Source organism: Artemia sp. Qi Xiang Cuo, chromosome 7 (assembly GCF_049724085.1).
Source record: "Artemia sp. Qi Xiang Cuo chromosome 7, ASM4972408v1, whole genome shotgun sequence".
NCBI lineage: Eukaryota > Metazoa > Arthropoda > Branchiopoda > Anostraca > Artemiidae > Artemia > Artemia sp. Qi Xiang Cuo.
The window spans coordinates 34,000,356-34,021,377 of NC_142800.1; the positions used below are offsets into that span (position 1 = coordinate 34,000,356).

The following is a 21,022-nucleotide window of genomic DNA, read 5'->3' on the forward strand; positions in this document are numbered from 1 at the left end:
TTTTTTCGATACTCTAAAAGAAATTTAATCTCACACTGCCATAACAACGCACGCCTACATTTCCAATGTGATCTCCATTAACGCTTGTCTTATATTTTCCCCCTAATCTTTTCGAGATTCTCTGCATCTGCTCTAGTGTCCATAAATTCAAAATCTATTGAGCTAACCTCTTCAGAATCGATGGCATTATGAAAACGACCTTCACAGATGGTACGATCACAGTAATGACGATATTTCTATTTGAATATTTTTATCCATACACAACGAGTTTTTTTAAGCTGTATTCGGCAATAGTTTGTAGGAAACTGATAAGAAACGTTTGGATGAACTAAACAACTTGGGACTTTTTCAACAGTCAGTGAGGTTTGAACGACATTCTGAAGAGACACATGACCGTGAATTTCCATAGATTTTTAACTATAATCTGAGATAAGTGAACTATATCTTTTTCAAGCACAGAAACACGAGAGAAGAATTTTTTTCAATAGTCATTGACACATAAGCGCAGATTTTTTTTCAAGAGTTAGAGACAGATGAATAAAATTTTCAAAAGTCAGAGACACTTGAGCAGTATTTTCATTTTTCTTTAATTCAGAGACAGGTGAACGTAATTTTTCCAAAGTCAGGAACATGCGAACCAGATTTATTTCTTCAAAAAGTAAAAAAAATCTCTGCTGCCATATATAAATCTAGCAGAATATATAGTAGCACAATCAGCTATGCTGCAATCTATAACCATAGTGGAATAGATGGCAGCTCTGAATAACCTAAAAAACTATTTGTCTTTTTCAGCTTTTAGAAAAACAAATCTGGTTCGCATGTTCCTGACTTTGGAATATTCCCGTTCACATGTCTCTGAATTTGAAAAAAATTAAACTTACTTTTAGACCATTTAAATGTATAGCTCGCAGAAAAAAAGGTTCTATGCATCTTATGAAGCATATTTTCAACCATTACAATGTAAGACCCATCGCTAATATTGGCTCTATGGATCTTATAGAAAATATTTTTACGCAATTTAAATATAAAACTCGCAGAAAATGTTAGTTCTATCCATCTTATGAAACACATTTTTAATCCATTTAAATGTAAAATTCATAGACAATATTAGTTAATGCATCTTATGAAACAAATCTTTTGATCATTTATATGTAAGAATCGCAAAAAATATTAGTTCCATGCAACTCATGAGATATATTTTTAGACTATTTAAATATAAAAGTCACAGAAAATATTGGTTCTATGCAGTTCATAAGACGGATTTTTAAACCATTTAAATTCAAAACTCACAGAAAGTGTTGGTTCTATTCATCTTATGAAACATACTTTTAATCCATTTAAATGTAAAGCTCATAGAGAATATTGCTTTTATGCATTTCATAACTCGCAAAAAATAGTCGTTCTATGCAGCTTATGAAACACAGTGTATGATCATTTAAAAGTAAAAATCACAGAAAATATAGTCCGAGTTTTTAAAACAAATTATGGTTTTTATTTATTTTTTCAACTTTTGAAAAAAAAATCCTGTTCTTGTGTCTCTGACTTTTGGAAAATAAAACTCGTTGACGTGTCTCTGACTTTTGAAAAAAATCAGACTCCCACGCTTCTGGCTTCGGAAAAATAATCCAGATCACATGTCTCCGTTGATGCGTGTCTGACTTATGAAAACTGTTAACGTATCTCTGACCTTTGAAAAAAATCTCCTCCATCGTCTTGAAAAATAAAAATAAAGTTCTGGACCAGTCACTGAGTACCACAGTTTAGCTGAAGAATGTCATTGTCAATAAACTATCATGAGACACTACATGGCTTGGGGTGTCCACTTATAGAACACACCCTACTATGCTTATGTTTGAGTTGTGAAAAGAAAAGAAAAGTAAGCTAAAACATGTTTATTGCTTAAATGTATTCAACAAAGAAAAATATACATATTGAAATAATAAAAATAACATTTAAAGGTCACTATTCCTCATCCAAAAATGAAGATTCCATAATAATAGTTTAGCTTTAGCATATACTTTATTGTATCGTATATATTTAGAATCATTAGATATTTGTTTAGGTATCCACTGTGCAAAGTATCTCACTTCATCTTCAGGCCTATGATCTAACCCTTCAAATTCGGTGCAGTTAAATTCTTCTAAATTAAAAAGTTGAATATCAGGTTACCATTTTTCATTTAATTTTGTCTGTAGGAGCATTACCTTTTAAAAATAATATCTTCATTCCAGAAACGTTACATATTTCCTTCACTTCTTCCTGAACAGTCTTCAGTTCTGTACCACTTTTATTATAAGGCTTAATCACTCGTTCGTAAAACCCCTTTTGGTTCAAATGACGTAATGTAGAACACCACAATCTTCTATCATACTCATACATATTGTATTTTACTTCCCAATGGTAACAGTCAATTTCTTTATCGTGTTCATCTAGCAATAAAACTGTTGCTTCAAAATAATACCACAAGATGAGTGTTTCAGTCCAATAAATTCCGTATTAAATTAGTCCAATCATATTGCAGTCTTTTCTACTTGATCCTAAAGATCGTAAATTCAAACACTCTTGAACTAATGATATTGCAGTGATTTGTTCAAACATTTTATGAAATTTCCTAAGGTAAGAGACATCAATTGTACGACTGACTTGACAGCCAATCAGAAGCACGTAACAGGGTTTTTTTCCAAGCACCTTGCCAGCAAATCAGAAGCATGTGGTTGTATTGCAACGCGTATTCCTGGAAGTAGGTGTACTATATTTTAGATCTACAGCGTCGAAAATAGTTTGACTAAAAGCTAGAAAGACATGGAGTTGTACAGTCGCCTGATTTTTGTTGTATTAAAATTCCCATCTCCCTATAAGAGCTCCTACTCCCTGAGAATTTTTCGTGTTTCAATAAGTGGATAAGTTCAATAAGTTCTAAAGAGTATTTATTATAGGAGAAATATAAACATATTCATTAACAAAAAGTATATTGTAAGTCCTTTTAATTGAATTTTTTATTAATAAATAACGAAGGGTTTTAAAATAATCAAGAAGTAAAAAACAAAATTAGTTAAACAACGTGTTAAAACAAGTCGCGATAACAAAAATCCATTTCGTAAAAGAATTCTTTTTCTCTGTCTTTCAAATGAATAACCATATTTTCTAAAGTGTTGATCAAACTGGTTTTGTCTCCAACTTCTTGTTCAAGGCGTTCTCAGCCTGTTTCTAATGTATTGTTTTTTATTTTGAGATATGCTACAAAAGTCTTGAGACATGAAATTTCTTTTTCGTCTTTTACAGTAGCTTCTTGTTTCTCTTTCAAAATTTTATTATATTCTATATTCAATTTAGCAACTATCCCTTTTGAAGACTTGTTTGGGTTTAAAAGGAGAGTTATATATACTAATGCTTGTTCTAGGTGACATCTCCAATAAATTTTCTTGAGTCAAGTCTTTCATTTTCACTTAGAAATGTACTGTTTTCAATTTCCAACTTAGTAATTTGTTCCTTCAATATCGAATTTTCACACAGAGCAGTAGGAAGTTGAGTTTTTGTTTTGGCAGTCTCTGGGACTGGTTGAAATTTATGAAGTTAATTGAAAGTGATGTCTTTTAGATTTATTTTCTTTGCAGAAATTTGTTCTTGAAAAAGTAAGAGGGAGTTGGAAATATTGAAAAGGAACTTCAGAAAAAAAGAGAAAGAGAGCACTTACCAACTTAATTAAAAGGATTTGTCCATGCACTTTGATAGCTAAGTAAGTTACAAAAATGCGCAACATAGATTTCCAAAGCAATTTGCTGGTCAAGCAAGTTACCAACTTACATAACAAGGATTTACCAGACACTTTGGATTGTCTTTAAGTTTCTACAATTATGATTATAGCGATGGTGGGAGTCTGTTGCTGCCCCTCGAATTTTATTCTTTTTCTTCTAATTGGCATATTCTTTACCTATATAGTGTATCGTAAACATTTGCAATATATATTAGCAAATCTGCAATTATACTATCGTTATAAGTGGGTACGTAAGGTCTTAACAAAAAAAGTTCTTAGACCATAGTTACTTATTCTCCAATCACTTTTGACTAAAAAAAGGTACTAAGAGTCTGATTTTCTGATTGAACGAGAATCCTACGAAGTCTCTATGACAAAGAAGGGGGGGCCTATTTCCCCTTATGTATGGGATAAATCCCTCTCGTTCTTGGGTTGGACATTGCTATTTTATTTCAAGATAAAAGCATAGATCAGAAATAGGCTACTCCTGGTAATCCAGAGGGGTCATATTTCATTTTCTACCTCTCCTTCCTTCTGTAAAACTATTTCTGTGTTTATCTAAAGTATTATTGAAATTTAGTCAATTTGGACACAGAAATGCACTATTAAATTGTTTCTGCCCTCCTCCCCCTTGATATGGATAGCTAGATGTATGAAGCTAAGTGAGGAAGGGAAATAATAAATGAAAAATAAAACCAAAAAGGTGAGAAAACGAGGATTTTGTCAGCCAGTGGTAAAATATGAAAACAAAAAAAAAGCAATGATTTCGACAAGGACCTTCGTCAATTCGTCCCCGGTGCCAAACAAAATAGAAAAAAAAACAACAAGAATCCGACCTTATGGAGTTTACTGCACAAGATCCGAACAGACACTGAATGAAAGGCCAAGCCGAAACCAATGAAAAAAGGGCTTAACCAAAGAAATTTGGCAAGAATGTTTTACCTCGCAATATCTTTTGCTCTTCTGCAATTTTCTACCTCTCCCTCCTTCTGTAAAACTGTTTCTGTGTTTATCTAAAGTATTATTGAAATTCAGTCAATTTGGACATAGAAATGCACTATTAAATTGTTTCTGCTCTCCTCCCGCTTGATATGGATAGCTAGACTGAAAGCTAGACTAAAGGAAATAATAAATGAAAAATAAAACCAAAAAAGGGTGGAGGCAACTTTAATATCTACTGTAAATGGCCTACCGCAATATTTTAAATAGGTAATTGAGATAAAAAAAAATATATTAACAGGAATTTGGCTATAAATAGAGACACCGGAGACATTTCATTATGCCTAATTTATAATAATTTTATACTAAAAGACTCAATTGATATTTCCACCCAATTGAATTTAAGAGAACCTATTAACATATCTAATGAAAACCGAAATTGCAGAAGAGCAAAAAGTATTGCGAGGCAAAACATTCTTGCCCAATCTCTTTGGTAATTCTTTTTGTTCATTGGTTTTGGCTTGGTCTTTCATTCAGTGTCTGTTCGGATCTTGTACAGTAAACTCCATAAGGTTAAATTCTTGTTTGTTTTTCTATTTTGTTTGGCACTGAGGACGAATTGGCGGAGGTCCTTGTCGAAATGTTTGCTTGTTGTTCGTTTTCATATTTTACCACTGTGTGACAAAATCCTCGTTTTCTCACCCTTTTTTGGTTTTATTTTTGATTTATTTATTATTTCCTTTCCTCTCTTAGCTTCATACGTCATGTATAGCCAGTGTGGTCTTAGAAAGTATTTATGGGTAGCTAGTGAACCTTCATCAAATTTCTATCACTTTATTTCTATTTTAGAGCGTTCTTCCTTCAAAACAGTCAAATAAAAGTCAAGTTTCTGGGTAGAGCCCGTCGATTTAGAGGTGGTAGCTCCTTTAACATTGAATAATTTGCCTCTGCTTTAAGTTTAAACGTAAGTCTTTCTTTTAATTTAAATTGTTTTTCGCTGTATCTTTCTCCTAATTCCTCGAGTCTTTGAGTTCAGTCCCCTAAAAATCTGAGATTTCACAGTTAATGATCATTTCCTATATTTTGGCAAAAAACAAATTGCATATATCTGTAACTATTCACACATTCACTTGCCCATCCAACTCTTGCCCATCCAACTTAATTCACTTGTCCATCCAACTCTCAATTGAGGGAATCTGAAGGGCATTTTATTATCCTTTTCTTATAACGTTAATTATTATGTATGATACAAAAAAAAACTTTAGTCCGTAGACCCATCCCTGAAAGTTTCATTTTCCTAACCTAACCCCTTTTCCAAGAAAGTCAGAAGTAGCTAAAGTAGAATTTTGCATCTTTACAAACATCTCTTACAAGCGTCATTATTGTGTCAATTTCCAAAGTTTTGTAATCTGACCAAGCAGAATTTTCCTCCAATTTTCTTTGTAAGGCCTGCTCACATTTATGGACATCGCATGAAGTGTACATAGAAACTGCATCAAAACATTTCATGCGATATCCATAAACCTTTTATCCAAATATAAGGAAAAGGAGGGGGAAGATAATTTTTGCCAGGGTAATATTATGTAATCTTGACGTTTATACCTATTCATTGTAATAACTAAATAATTTGTAAATGTGTTTTAATAAAACAAACTGTGATAAAAGCCATTTTCCCCTATCCATATTAATTAAAATAGTGCAACAAATAAAACTTTACTCATCTTTTTTACAGAGTCACAATATTTCCTTTTGTCAGAACTTTGTTTCACGATAGTTGTTATTCAATGATGCAAGTAACAGATCATTGGCTCCAATAGTTAAGCAAGGGTATTCAATCTGTAATTCTATCAATTACCGTATCTCGCTTTATATAGGGCTTTTTTAAGGCCATGGCTTTTTCTCCTATTAGGCTCCTTATTCTTAAATCAACAATAAGGGTTTTCCCCAAATCATGTTGACACATCAGTTAGGTAACTAGGTTTTTCCCCAAGGTCTTCCCTTGTTGACAAACTAGTTAGGTTTCCACAAGATCTTACATTGTTGACAAACTAGTTAGGTAACTAGGATTTTAACCAAGGTTTTCCCTCATTGACAAAAACATCCCTGGGTTTACCCAATTACCTTGACCTTGGGACTGAGGGGCAACGTGTTCCCTATTAAACGTGTAGGGAAGCAAGCTAAATGGTACCTTATATACTACTAATTTATTCCGTATAGGAAATGGCTGCCCTTTCCTCATTCCCACCTCCAACTCATAGTCGTAGAAAATTCGGAGGATACTCTTTCAATGAGAAATTGAGAGTTCTAGTTCTTTTTTAACCAGTCAAAAGTGATTGGAAACCAACCAGCCACAGGGGCCTATTTTACCGAGTGTATTTACCGGAGGGAAGTAAAAGCCTAGACCCAATTTGAGCAGCCCTCACGGTCGTAGCCTTAGGGGACCCAATCATTTTTGTGACTACTACTGCTAGCAACAACTCACTGCAGCACCCAGCCGCCGGAGGCCAACAACGCGACACATGCTCCTCCGTCAAGCCCATCCGGGGGGGGGGGATAAACTCCTAGACCCAATTTGAGCAGCCCTCACAGCGGTAGCCATAGAAGAGATAGGGCGGAGGTGACACAGTCCTTGAATTAGACGGGGTCTATCTGATCTCAACAGCACCCCATCATTTTTGTGACTACTACTACTAACAATAGCTCATTACAGCACCCAGCCGCCTCAAGCCAGCACAGGAACCCAAACTCCTCCTCCAAGCCCATCTATTGAAAACCTCCCTCATTCAACCTTCCTAAGAAGTTCTAATTCACATTACGTCCTTCCTTGCGACCTCCTCCCATCCTATTCAGGAACGAGCTGCTTTTCTTTGGCCCATGATGGTTGACCAAAAAGGATGATCTTTGGCAATCTCTCATCCTTTATCCGCAGAAGGTGTCCTACCCATCTTAACATTTCTCTCAGTATAGCCCTAGAACCATATTATTCGTACAGCTCACTCTTTGAAATACGATCAGTCAGACGGGTACCCAAAAGAATCCGTAGACAATTCCTATGGAAAACATCTAACAAATTCCCCTCTATCTTCCGGGGCACCCACGTTTCAGAAGCATACTAGACCACTGACTGTTATCACTATTGCTTCTAATATTCTAATCTCGGTTCGCAGACTTGTCTTCATCTTCTTCCTAACTTATTACAACTGTGAAAAAACATCCTGGGCCTTGGCTATTTCTACTTTTAACATCTTCACTAATAGTACTACATAGCTAAGTGAAGAAATCCACATGATCGATCTGCTCGTTGCCCAACATGCCCTCTCAGCCTTCACTAATCCCCGGTCTTTGCTACTTAGTCTTATTAACCACAATACTGATACTTATTCTTATGCCTTGAACTCTCAAAATCTCCATAAAATCATTCATTCTGCCAACATTTTTATCTAGGGCACTCAAATCATCAGCATAATCTAAGTCTAGGAGTATTTACTTTTCCATTTGATTGCATGCTCTCTCATTGCCTTTGTCGTGCTTCTTAGGATAAAGTTCAACAAAATGATCCAAATAAATGGGGATAAAACACAACCCTGCTTAACTCTTGATGCAAAACTAGGCTAGCTACTAACCTCATTTTCCACCGTAGCCACAGCAATGTTATTCTTTGGAGAGGCATCTTGAGCGTCACCAGGAGACTTCCCAAGATGGGAGAGGCAAATGTTATCAGAGGCAAAGGTTACCGGTGTTTAAATTGAAATAATGAACTATGTCGCAACGAAGTGTAAGTATGGTGAGACTCTTACAACTCACGCTTCAAATTCGTCCTAGCTAATCTTCTTTAGCGTAAAGAGATTCAGGAGGCGACAACCACTGTTTTATACGGATTAATTTCTTTTCGTTTTAAGTTTTGATGTCACTCCTTACTTTCAATTAAATTTTTTTCCACTTACTATTATAAAAAAATGAGCTAAGATCAGATTTTGTGCAAAATGATCAAAGTTTTGAATCGCCTCAAGCACAAACTAAGTCTTGACTTGGCACAAAAACTAGCCAAGTACAAGAACAAGCTAAATCATAGCTGCATACTGCCTCGGTCCAAAACAGGCTTACTTGGTGCAAAAATGAGCCAAGTCCTTCTTTGGCTTAAAAATAAGCCAAATCCCGAGTCAATTTAAAAGACAATCTCAGTCAGAGCTGCAACCTGATTCGATTCAAAAACCATCTAGTTCCTGGTTCAGAAAAAAACGAGCTAAGTCGAAGGTGAAGACTGACTCAGTGCAAAACGAGTAATTACTGACCTATTATAAAAAGAAGCTAAGTCCAAAATCTGGACTGAATCAATGTGCCAAAACAATGCAAGTTGGTACAAAAAAAACTTCCCCCTAACTGAGTACACAATGGAACTACGTCATGACTCGGTGTAAATGAGCCAAGTCCTAACGCCGTGCAAAGATCTAGTCAACTCCTGACTCTGTGAAAAAGCAAGCCAAGTCCTAGCTTGGTGCAAAAACAAGAAAGCCAAGCATACAGCAAAACCTAGCAACGTATGAAGCATCCTGACTTGGTTTCAAAACAAGTCAAGTCCAGGTTACGAGCTGACTTGGTGCAAAAACGAGCTAAAATAAACATGAAGAGTGATTGTTAAATATTTACTTACAATTAAAGGTCCCAATTTCAAATTTCCATCCTAGGTGATAAGTTACCTGAAAGCTTTTAATTGTTACAAAATGTTTAAGAACAAATCTTTTCAGAAAGCCGTTCCGTTTCTGCAAGCCAACAGAAAATTATAGGCAATAATTGAGACGATAGTGTCAAGCCCAGAATGTCATACTTGGTGGCCGGCGTTTACTCCTCCTGGAAAATATCTCCACCCCCTGGAAAATACCCTTCCGGGGAAAATACCCCCCCCCTCCGTGGAAATTAAGGCTTTCCAAATTTGAGAATTTATTTAGTTTTGCTTTTTATTTTTCGTAGGGGGTAGGAATCTTGGTACTTGGCACTTGGCACTAACTTATGTTTACGCTGTGCAAAACTCGAGAACGAACCGGTTTCTTCGCTAGTTTCTTTCAGCTTAGCACGAGACAAGACAAAGAAAAGTGACAGAATAGACGGGAAATATATAATTTGGGCTTTATATTTTCATATAAGGGGGAAAAGGTAAAGTATTTGGACAGATTGAAGTCATAAAACAATTCTTACAATTCTTTCTTCATAGTATGCAGAATAATTGTACCTAATACATTCTGCATGCAGACCCGCTGTACTTTACTTCCCCCCACCTAATGTGCAAATATATTGCCCAAATTTATTTCTAAAGTAACGAAGAAACCGGTTTGTTCTCGAGTTTTACACATCGTAAACTTGAGTGAGTGGCGTATAATACACAAGTACCGGAATTTTTCATGGAGAGAAGAGCCCGATTTCCCGGTATTATAAAAATCTTGTTCCGTATGTTTCTCATTAACAATTACTATCTGTAAGTAATTTGAGTTAGTGTAACTCGCCACTCACTCAAGTAATACACTTGAGCGAGTGGCGTATAATACACAAGCCAAAATTCCTTCTCCCTATGGAAAATAAAAAAAAAAACTCAACCAAAATACTCAAATTTGGAAAGCCTTATTTGCTGCGGGTAGATTTTTCAGAGAGGGGGGGATGTTTTCTCCGGGGGGGGGGGGTGTATTTTCCGCGGTGGTGTATTTTCCGCGGGGATAATCACCAGGAGGGAGACGCCTAAAATCGTCATATTTATTCAATACAGGCTTAAATTAACGCTATTTATGAGAATTTTTTACCCTGACTTATCTGAGTCAGAGAGTTCGACTAAATAAAACTAAATATTTTCACCACCGTATTTGTCGAAATACTTATTATAGAGGTGTAATTTCATCCGATTACTGTTAAAAGGCTGCTTATTGGATGTTCCAGGCAGCTTTTATTCTTTGACTGTCTGCGTTTACAGATTTGAAATACGTCCCAAAGAAACACTGCCTTGTCTCTGCAAAAGCCAACTTATTGCCGAACGTGTTACCCTGGGTTCCCATTGATACTATTTCATGCATAAAAACGGCCGTTTTTCCGTGATCCGTCAAATTTCCTCCGTTTTTTGCAAGTTTCTGCGTCACAACGGTTCAACGGCTGCATTGAAATATTTCAACTGAGCCGTTGAAAATCGCATCCGTTATTTTAAACTAAAAGCAATGTAGAACAATAAATTGCAAGTAAATGAGAAACTAAACATGTTATAGATAAGACTTATATTTTTCATTAGGCATAGTTAGTCAAGGCTATTATAGGTTAGCCCTTTGAATATTTTTCTTGGCTTCTAGAATTTGATTTAGCCTATTCTTATGCATATGCTTTTTAAATATAATATAGCATCTTCACGCTTCAACGGCTGTAGTGAACAGTTTCTGTGTGAACATTTTTGTTAATTTCCAGCAACCGCTATCCGTGAGCCGTTTTTCGTAAAAAAAAATCGCACCAGTGGGAACCAAAGGTTAGCTGTTAAAACACTGGGAGGAAACGCCACTTTTCTGAAGCTTTACTATGCTCATAAAGTAGGACTTATTAGTCCCCCGATTGGGCCCAAGAAATGCTTAGACATTACTGATGAAGTATATAAAAAGTACAAATTTATATCATATTAATGATTTTGTGTTATTCTATGCAGAATAGTCTTTAATCATTTATTTCAGTTTTGTAATGTGATGGTATTGTATTATATTACTACAACTGGACAAAGTGGTAATTTAACATAAGGAACAAAATAAGCGAATCAAGTAAAGAAGTGAAATAAGTATGATTACTCTATTCAAGGTTATATCCAGCCTTCATGTTAAAATTATTGGTAAAATTCTAGATAAGGGGCTTTTGTCTATTCTATATCGAAAAGCTGCTGAGTTACGTGAATGAAACTCTCAGGAAAAGATCTAGAGCCTAAATAATCACCAGGGAATGTATTCTGAATTACCTATCTCTACCACCTCCCCCTCCAAGGGAAAGCAACCTTTTGCAATCTTGGCGTAAAAAGATTAAACCTTGAGAAATAGATCTACCGCCTACAAGAGGCGCAAGGTGAGCGTTTTGTGCCTCATACCTTGATTGCTCAGTTCTGATATATAAGGGTTTTAAAGATTTGTGAATTTATTTTTTAAATTAAGGAAAAAAGCCTTGATTTGGCTTAAGATCCTGCTGAAGTAATAGGATTTACGTTTCCAAAAGCAAAAGCTAATAAAAAAGATAATAATAATTAAAAAAAAATCAAAATTTGGGTAATTTTTTCTTAAAATTTTACTGAACTTTGTCTTTAAAACTTGGTATAAAACACAATCATTTTCTCAAAATTTGACAAGGCCTGGTGGCCGACTTTATTTCTGTGAAATCAAATTGACATGACTCTATTATATAGATCAAGTGACGAAAAAGGATTGCAGCTATTAGAAGTAATTAATTTGCTCAAGCGTCAAATCATAGTGTCAACAAGCCAAATTTTTCATCTATCAATAATATGTTGCATGAAAAATCTAGAAGCTATGTGTTCAATAGAGAGGTGATAGCCTTTCCTACAAAGCAATTACAAAATTATTAAAATGTAACAAAATAAGAAAACGGGAAATACTTATATGTAGTACTTAGACTAGTAAAAATAAAACTCTTGGTTGGAGAATTTTCTGGGTGCAGTCTTGGCTGAAGCATGGCTGTCTGAGCCTAATTTAAATTTTTATAAATACTATCCCTTTTATTTTTTTACAATATTTATTTTATTTAGAATAAATAATGCTGAACTTTCAATGATCTTTTGAAATTTTTCACATTACTGAGGCATATGGATTTAAAATGCCACCTAAGTGACAATCTCCAATTTTTGTAGATGACGTTTATAACAATCAAAAAGAAAACTAAATATTATAGTGCTAAGTAAGTAACTCATTAAGCACTATGTTTATCTAAAAATTAACCTAATTTACTTAGCCAATGAATAAAGCTTAAGCGAGGAATATAGGCCATTAACAATACTTACTGAAACCGGCTTTCATAAGCTTATTATATTGAGTAGTATCGATACAGTTAAGCATCCGATACAAAGAGTATGCGAAACTGATACCAGTTTTCCATACTCTGTATCCGATATCTAAAATTAAATGCATGAATAAAATCTTTGCAACTTTTTTTTTGCTTGTAAATTCAAGGTTTTCTTGCTTCAAAATAAGAAATTGTAGAATATATAATAACGACTTCATCTCTTATTTGCATGGTTACTAAGATCACCAAAGCTATCGTAAATTAAAGAAATTGACAACTCACCTCGACGAGCATAACCTAAGCAGAAATTCATAGGCTAACTGAATGACCTTTTATAGCACGTAAGCAGAAGTTACTTTTCAATAGAATGCTCTCGCGAATAATTTAGAACACAGATGGCGTTGCTAAAAAGGAAACTCACATAGCTTGAAATTGAGAGAATTACTTGCTTAAACTATATGTCTATTGCAAAAGCTTGCACTATAGCATTATTACATGATATTTTATTTCGAAACTTATAATATCCTTCTTGAGCTATGTTTCTTCCTTTTTTGCTAACTATTTGCAGCAATCCTCTGTCCAAATAAATTAGTCTATCCATTATAGGTTCTACTATAACGGTCTCTGACGAAAACGCTTTCTTACAACTGACTTTGACATAAATTTGAGTTTTCTTCCACTTGACCACTTTCAGTTGCAAAATATGATTTTATTTCCCTCCTTCTTCGGCTCAACACTTTGAACTCCTTTACCTAATAATAAAATTTTAAAGTGGCCCATATTGCTTTGCAATTTTGGCGCCTGCGGGTCCATATGCTTGATAGCAACAGACCCGTATTAGATATTTTTAACAGCAAAAGAAGAATAGGATAAAAAAGGCCTCAATGAGTCAATTCTTGTTGTGTTAGAGACGATTTCAAAATAATGTTTGGTTCATTAGGTTACATTAACGTCACGTCCCGTTGCAAAGGCATGCTGGAAATGATCTTTCCTAAATCGGTTTCAAGTCTAACTCGTTTTTAACATTGAAGAATTAAAAAAAAAAGGAAAAGTCAACAGCAACCATTTTCAAAAAAATAACAGGGGCATGTCACAGTATGTCTGTTTCAAAAATAGTGTCTACACTTTAGGGTTGACGAACACAGATATTCGAATAAATCCAATTTTGAACAAGGGTTACAATAGTCCTAGTATTGGCGTTAATTTGCATAAATTTGACGAGGGCGGGGGTGTAAAAAGTATTTTTATTAGTCTAGGGAAAATTTATTGTTTTTTGTTTTAATTTTCCTGGCTATAGTGCCAAAAAGGCCATTTTTTCAATGAAGACACCCTAAAAAAGGGCTTATGAAAGTACATATGGGCAGTAGCGACAAAAATATTTAGGAAGGGAGAGGCAAATCCCTCTGTTTGATTCCCTGACTCCCATGGAGAGATTTTTAAGTGAGGGAAGACACTTGCCATATTTTCAGTTTTAAAAATCTTGAGACAGTTTAAACCGTGTTAAAGCTGTAGGAAATGATAAAGGAAACAAGGAAAATTTCTGAAAAAGGTGATTGCAAAGTTATAGATAAATTTATGAATGATATTCTTGAAAAATAGAAAGTACCTAGAGATTTTAACAAAACTTTAACTTAAAACCTTTACAAGAAAGGTGATAAGAGTGAGTGTGGTAATTATAGAGGAATTAGGTTAGTTTTTGCAGGAAGTAGATGATACTTATTGGACTAAGAGCTGTTGTAGTTATAGTTTTAAGAGAAGGACAATGCAATCTTAGGAAAGAGAGAGGATGCGGTTGACAAATTTTTCTCTATTAGATTAGTAATTGAGAAGAGCCTGAATCACCAGACCCCTTTAGTACTCAGCTTTATAGATTATGAACAGGAATTTGATTCGGCCGATAGAAGAGCTTTAGTGAAGGTCATACCCTTATATGAATATACTAGACAATTATATTAAAGTGATGAGAAATATGCACAAGAACAATATTGTTGCGGCTAAGATAGGAAGTAAGGTTAGTAGTTGGTTTGGAGCTGACCTAGGAGTTTAGTAGGATTGTGTCATATCTCCGATTAAGTAGATCATTCTGATGGAATTTGTTCTAAGGAACACGGCAATTGTTATTGGAGAGTATCGAATCAACCGGGAAGGTATAATTCCCCTAGAATTAGCTATATAGATGATTTGAGTGCGCTAAATAAAATACTAGCAAAATGAAGAAATGTCGGAAGGTTTTGGATTCTAAGGTGCAAGAATGGCCTATTCTTGTACAGATTTTTTACCTTGAATTTTTTTTCGGGGGGGGGGGGAGGCTACTGATTTTTCACTAATTTATCACGCAAAAAAGGTCTTTAAATTCGAATAATTGCTTATTTATGTATTTCAAAGCTACAAAGTGGCAACTTCTTTAATATTCATATTGCCAACCAATTAGAACTAAGACGATTAAATATATCAAGATGTAAAATTCTCCGTAGCACTTAAAACATATTTTTCCAACACGTGGCCTCTGGGAAGGGGCTTCACCCCTTTGCCGTTTTTAAGCTCACCCCTGCTTACAACAATATCCTATGATTTATCTTTGGCACAATAGTACTTAGCCTGACATTTACAGCCCAATAAAATGGAGTTTTCCGAGACCACAATTTTACATCGTAATCTCAGTAGCTCACGCTATTTTGATGCTGATAAAAAATAGTGGGGACTTCTTAAGAATCAAAAATTGTACTTTCGCAAGATACGCTGTTTTTGATGTTACTGTTTCTGTAACGATATTTTGAATGAAACTCAACTTGGTGGAATTGGATAACAACTTGAGAGCCATAGCTAATTAGAGTAAAGCCAAGACAGACTGACGGTTTCTGTGAGAGGCAAAGCTGGCGTAACTTGCTCAGAATTGTATGAAAATGATTAAACGTTATCTTTAAACGATGCAACAAAAATTATTGGTAACTGTTATTATTGGTTTATATACCCTTGCTCTACATCAGTTATCAACAGTGGCTTCGTTGAGGGGGGAAAGGGGGCAGTTGCCAACCCCAATAATTTGGACAAAAAATATAATTTATTAAGTAGCTTTAAAACTGTTGCTCGTTTTAAGTGTCAAATTTGCTTTTTACTTTGAGCAGATATTTTTTTTTTAATTAATCCATGCTCATTCTCAATATAAGTAAAAAGAGAAAAACAGGGGTACATTACACTTCATAATATGTTCCACATTTATATTTTTCAAAATGTATTGCCTTTGAAACCTTATCATCAAGTAAAACTGTGAGCCTAGTTAATGACAAAATTGAAAAATATTCTATGCTTCCTGTTTTGCCACATTTGCTCAGGTCAGTTTTTTTTCTGATATTCAAGGTGCTTTTACTTTCTAAAGTCTACCAGTTCAAGATTAGTTTCAGTTGTTTTTAAATTTTCAAAAGTGGAAATGAATACACCCCCTACATCTGCAAGTAGGAAGGAAACGAAATCATTGTAGCATAAGAAGGTAAATATACAGTGAATTTTCTGAATGAAAAAGACATTATTGAAAAAGAAAAAAAGACTTACTGTTTTTTATAATGATATTCGTACTGTAATTAGATAGGTCAAATCGGTTGTAGTTTGGCCATGGGATTTTGGTAGAAGAAGATTCGCTCCAGGAACCATTTAATTTTTATTTCCGGTGTTTAATTGAATTTCCGATTCTCTAATTTGTCATTGAAAAACCTAATAAGCGCTGATAGCGTCCTATTCCTTACTATTCGGATTGATATTCCAACCCATAAAAGTAAAACTTTCTCTATGCGTAACACCATGCTGAGTTGTAGCTATTTTCGCTTTTCTAAATATTTCTTTTAACTAGCTCCAAAAAAAGAATTGACTTAAATATGCTACAAATTATGAATTAAATCTGTCACATTTCACACAACGCCAGCCCTACTTGTGCGAAATTTATCTCTGCATCAGCATGCTGTTCGAAATGTGTGCTGAGAACAGAATAAAGTGAATTTAAACAAAATATGTATATATTTTCTCACTATTTAGAAACTGTGTGTACACGTAGAAGTGGTACCAACCCATTGTCTTTTCTATTGTTATTAAATAAAAAAAACAAGTTTTTTAAACTGAAAGTAAGGAGCGACATTAAAACTTAAAACGAACTGAAATTATTCCGTATATGAAAGGGGCTGTCCCCTCCTCAACGCCTCGCTCTTTACGCTAAAGTTTTTTATTTTATTAAAAAATAATTATTCGACACCAAGAAAAAATTTCCCTTAACGCGCACGGCGTGGCGGAGGGGACAGCCCCTTTCCTACACGGAATAATTTCTGTTCGGTTTAAGTTTTAATGTCGCTCCTTACTTTCAGTTTCAAAAAACTTGTTTTTTTTATTTAATTTCTGATCATTTTTTAGTTAAGGCAGCTTTTATTTTGGCTCGCTGGCATTGAATAAGTAAACAAAATTTGCATAAAAATTTTACTTTTCTTTTCCTAAATGGCTGTCTCTAAATTTGGTTCTGACGTAATTTACAAATTAACTTACGTAACGAAATTCTATATTCGTATATTTTTCTTCTGGCAAAAAATACAAAGTTGCAGATTTTTGTAGATATGAGCTTGAAACCTATGTTATAGGGTTTTCTGATACACTGAATCTGACGGTGTGATTTTCATTACAAAAATTTTCACTTTTAGGGGATGTTTCCTCCCTCTTCAAAAATCAGGTGAGTTTTTTGAGGCTCGTAGCCTTTGATGAGTAATACTAAACTTAATAAAATTCATATATTTAGAATCAGCATTATAAACCCATTCTTTTTAAACATTTATTGACATCAAAGGTCCGTTTTTAAAAGTTTCGCTTACTATTGAGCCGTATCGCTTGTTTTTTTTTATTGTTTTTTTTTATTACGTATATGTTATTACTTATATGATGGGGTTATCCCCATATTCAATACCACCTTCATTAAGTTAAAAATTAAAAAAAATAGTAATTAAAAAACCCCTGAATCACACAGACCTTTTAATTATAATATATAGATATTTTTAAAGCACTAAAAAAAAAAAAACTGTAGCGTAAACAGCGAGGTATTGACTTGGGGGATACAACCTTAATATAATGAGAAGTTTATTTTAGTTTTATTTTCTAATTTTGATTATTAATTTCAGTTGAAATTACTTGTTTTTTTTTAATTTAATTTCTGATCGTTTTTTAAATAATGCTTGGAAATCCGGCGCCCCCTTCATAGAAATGTCCCTAACCCCAAAGAAACATCCTCCACAGAGAGAGTAACCCCCTCCTCCAGCCCCCCTCCTCCCCACCAGAAAAAAAATTCTTCCTGAAAATGTCTTTATACGTACCAATAACCAATGCAATATGTAAGCAATGGGCAAAGTTGTTAACTTGCAGCCCTTCCCCCGGGAACTGTGGGGGATTAAGTCATCGTAAAAAACATATTTATTAGATTTTCGACTATGTTGAACAAAATGGCTATCTCAAAATTTTAATTGGTTGACTTTGAGAAAAAAATGAGCGTGGGAGGGGGCCTAGTTGCCCTCCATTTTTTTGGTCACTTAAAAATGACACTAGAACTTTTAATTTCCGTTCGAATGAGCCCTCCTACGATATTCTAGGACCACTGGGTCAATAGGATTCCCCCTGGGGAAAAGAAAAAAAAAAACAAATAAACACGCATCCGTGATCTTTCTTCTGGCAAAAAATGCAAAATTCCACATTTTTGTAGATAGGAGCTTGAAACATATGCAGTAGGTTTATCTGATACGCTGAATATGATGGTGTGAATTTCATTAAGGTTCTATCACTTTTAGGGGGTCTTTCCCCATTTTTTCGAAAATCAGCCAAATTTTCTCAGGCGCCTAACTTTTGATGGTTAAGATTAAACTTGATGAAACTTATACTTTTGAAATCAGAATTAAAATCTGATTCTTTTGATGTATCTATTGGTACCAAAATTCCGTTTTTTAGAGTTTCGGTTACCATTGAGCCGGGTCACTCCTTACTTACAGTTCGTTACCACGAACTGTTTGATCAGTTTTATCATACAGCAATAGGAGACCGATCTTTGCTTGTGAAGTGAATTATAGACATAAAAAATATATTCACTGCAGCCCCCCTCCCTCCCTGATTTACAAAAGAATAGCTTTTGTGTAATTTTTATAGAATTCGGGTTTCTTTTTAAACAAAGATACAAAAGGGAAGGTAATTTTCAATATCTAGGAGTCAATTGTCCCTTCCAATTGGCATCCCTGACAATTTTTAATTTATTTAAGGTTTCTGCTGCTATGATGCCAAGATTTGTTCATATCTTCTGGATATTCTTTGTCAAACAATACCCAATGGATAAGTTAATAATTCTAACTTTATTTTTTAAATACTTCCAAATTTGAAATTCGGTCGCTATATAAATGTGGGGAATATGTCACAAATAATGATACACAATCTGTGGCAATACTTTGACTTATCCTGTATCTTTACTTAGACAGCGGTATTGCGCTGCCTAAGATTTTTGTTTTGGCTTGATGTGGCCTGCTGATATCAATGCTATTTATTAATATAAGTCGACGAACCCAAAAACTAATCAATTTAATAAAAACCATAAATAATATTACAATAAATCACGTATATTAAAAGTTTAGTACAGCAAATTAAATCTTAAAGTGTCAAATTCCATCCAAAATTACGAACAAATGAATAGCGGGATACCAGAAGCTATTAGAATAGAGCTTGGTTTGATTATTAGATTCAGCATCCTGTTCTGGGCGTGGGAATTGGGGGAAGTGGAGGGAGGACATGTGCTGCAGAATTAGTGGTGAATCTGGCTGAAAAAAGCCGAGTGTTTACGACAATCACCTTCGCCCACCCGAAAGCTTGTTTACGCTGTACTACTGTCGTCTGCATTGCAGCAAGCTCATTGCTGACAAATTGCCCCCCAAATAAAAATAATTTTTTTTGTCAATATTGCGACACTTCACCATCATCATTGTCAAGTTCAAACCCAAACTTGGCGCCTTTTGAACTTCCAAGCTGAAAGTGAATAGCCTATTCATTTAAATTACAAGAAATAGTAAACGGTTTTGTGCTCATAAAATAAACGGTTTAAAAATTTTCATGCTCATTGATTGTACTTTGTTCAAACTTAATGAGTTGGTAAAATTTGTTTCTGTAGGGCAGGCTACAAACTTGTGAATAAGATTGGCTTAGGGTAATCTAATAGGCTGCAGTAAATAGGCTAGGATGCTCAGACAGTATAAAGGCTAATTTTAGATAAAAATTTTGATTAAAAGGCTTTTTTTTTATTCTAGACAAGCTAGGCTACTTTTACTAGCCTAGGCCTATCTTGGAAATTGTTTAGGTTAGGAAAACAAAGCTTCCAGTACAGGGCCAAAAAAATATTCTGGGGTAGTATTTCCAAGCTACTATGTTAGCCCTCTTCTGATTTTTATGTCTTAGAAATTTGCCTACTTGAAAGCTGGGGCATAATGCCAGCATTTTTATTGGGGTGGGGTGTTGGGTCAAAAACTTTGTTTGAGTGTTACTGAAGAAAATTTACCATTTAAAAAATACACTAGGCTAGGTTAAATTCAAAATATTACACAATAGGCTAAAGAATAAACATACAATTAAGTAGCCTACTGGTGATCAAGCTTTTACTAGGCTAATCTAAGATTATCAGCAATGAGTTGCTATAGGATATCCACTCTGACTATTAGAAAAAATTAGTTTATATGCTTATATAGAATGGTACTATCCAATCTCCTCATAATTAAAAACATTTTAGTCATCTAGTTGGAAAATTTGGCATATCTGTATAGGAAAAATCTAAATTTGCCAACTAGTTGACAATAAATGTTGCCCCAGCAAAACTTTCATTTACAACAAGTTGACAAATAACTTCTTCCCAACAAAACTTAATTTTCCCAACTAGTTAACTAATAAGTTCTTCCCAGCAACAGTTAATTTTGCCATCTAGCTGGAAACAAACATTGCCCCTGAAAACAATTTATTTTCCAACTAGTTGACTAATTATAGTTAGAATTTATTCTGAATAGCATAAAATATGTTAATAATGTAGGGTTCTTTCAAATTTAATTATCACTATTGTGTTACAACTTCCATCTCTCTCCCTGTCTCCCTCTTAATGAGAGATATAGGCTATTTTGAGTTATATATTGGGCTTTGAAGCCAGGGATTTTTTAATTCCCAGGATAATTAGTCTTATACCTGGTCCTAAAAGTGAGATTGAATTTGTCAACGCTTGGAGGGTTATTCCTCCTGTCTGTTTAAGGAAAACAGATGCATATTTGAAGTTTT

The 21,022-nt window shown here is 34.5% G+C and overlaps 2 protein-coding genes across 5 annotated transcripts in view; one reads left to right on the plus strand and one right to left on the minus strand.

Annotated features, from left to right (window-relative positions):
- Positions 1–13,075, minus strand: part of Pcd (pterin-4a-carbinolamine dehydratase) — a 74,160-nt gene extending 61,085 nt beyond the window's left edge. The window contains exon 1 of one of the 2 annotated variants that reach the window (XM_089092203.1): positions 12,711–12,769. In XM_089092203.1, the coding sequence (XP_088948329.1) occupies positions 12,711–12,765 (55 nt within the window). In that variant the 5' untranslated portion in view covers positions 12,766–12,769. Of the gene's footprint in view, positions 1–12,710; positions 12,770–12,994 lie in introns of those variants that run through there. The other variant, XM_089092204.1, reaches the window with a different exon arrangement.
- Positions 13,076–19,698: 6,623 nt separating this feature from the next.
- Mcm5 (Minichromosome maintenance 5) overlaps positions 19,699–21,022 on the plus strand; it is a 253,686-nt gene continuing 252,362 nt past the window's right edge. Inside the window, exon 1 of one of the 3 annotated variants that reach the window (XM_089092199.1) lies at positions 19,699–19,741. The gene's annotated coding sequence lies outside the window, so the exon portion shown is untranslated. The other 2 variants (XM_089092201.1, XM_089092200.1) reach the window with 2 other exon arrangements.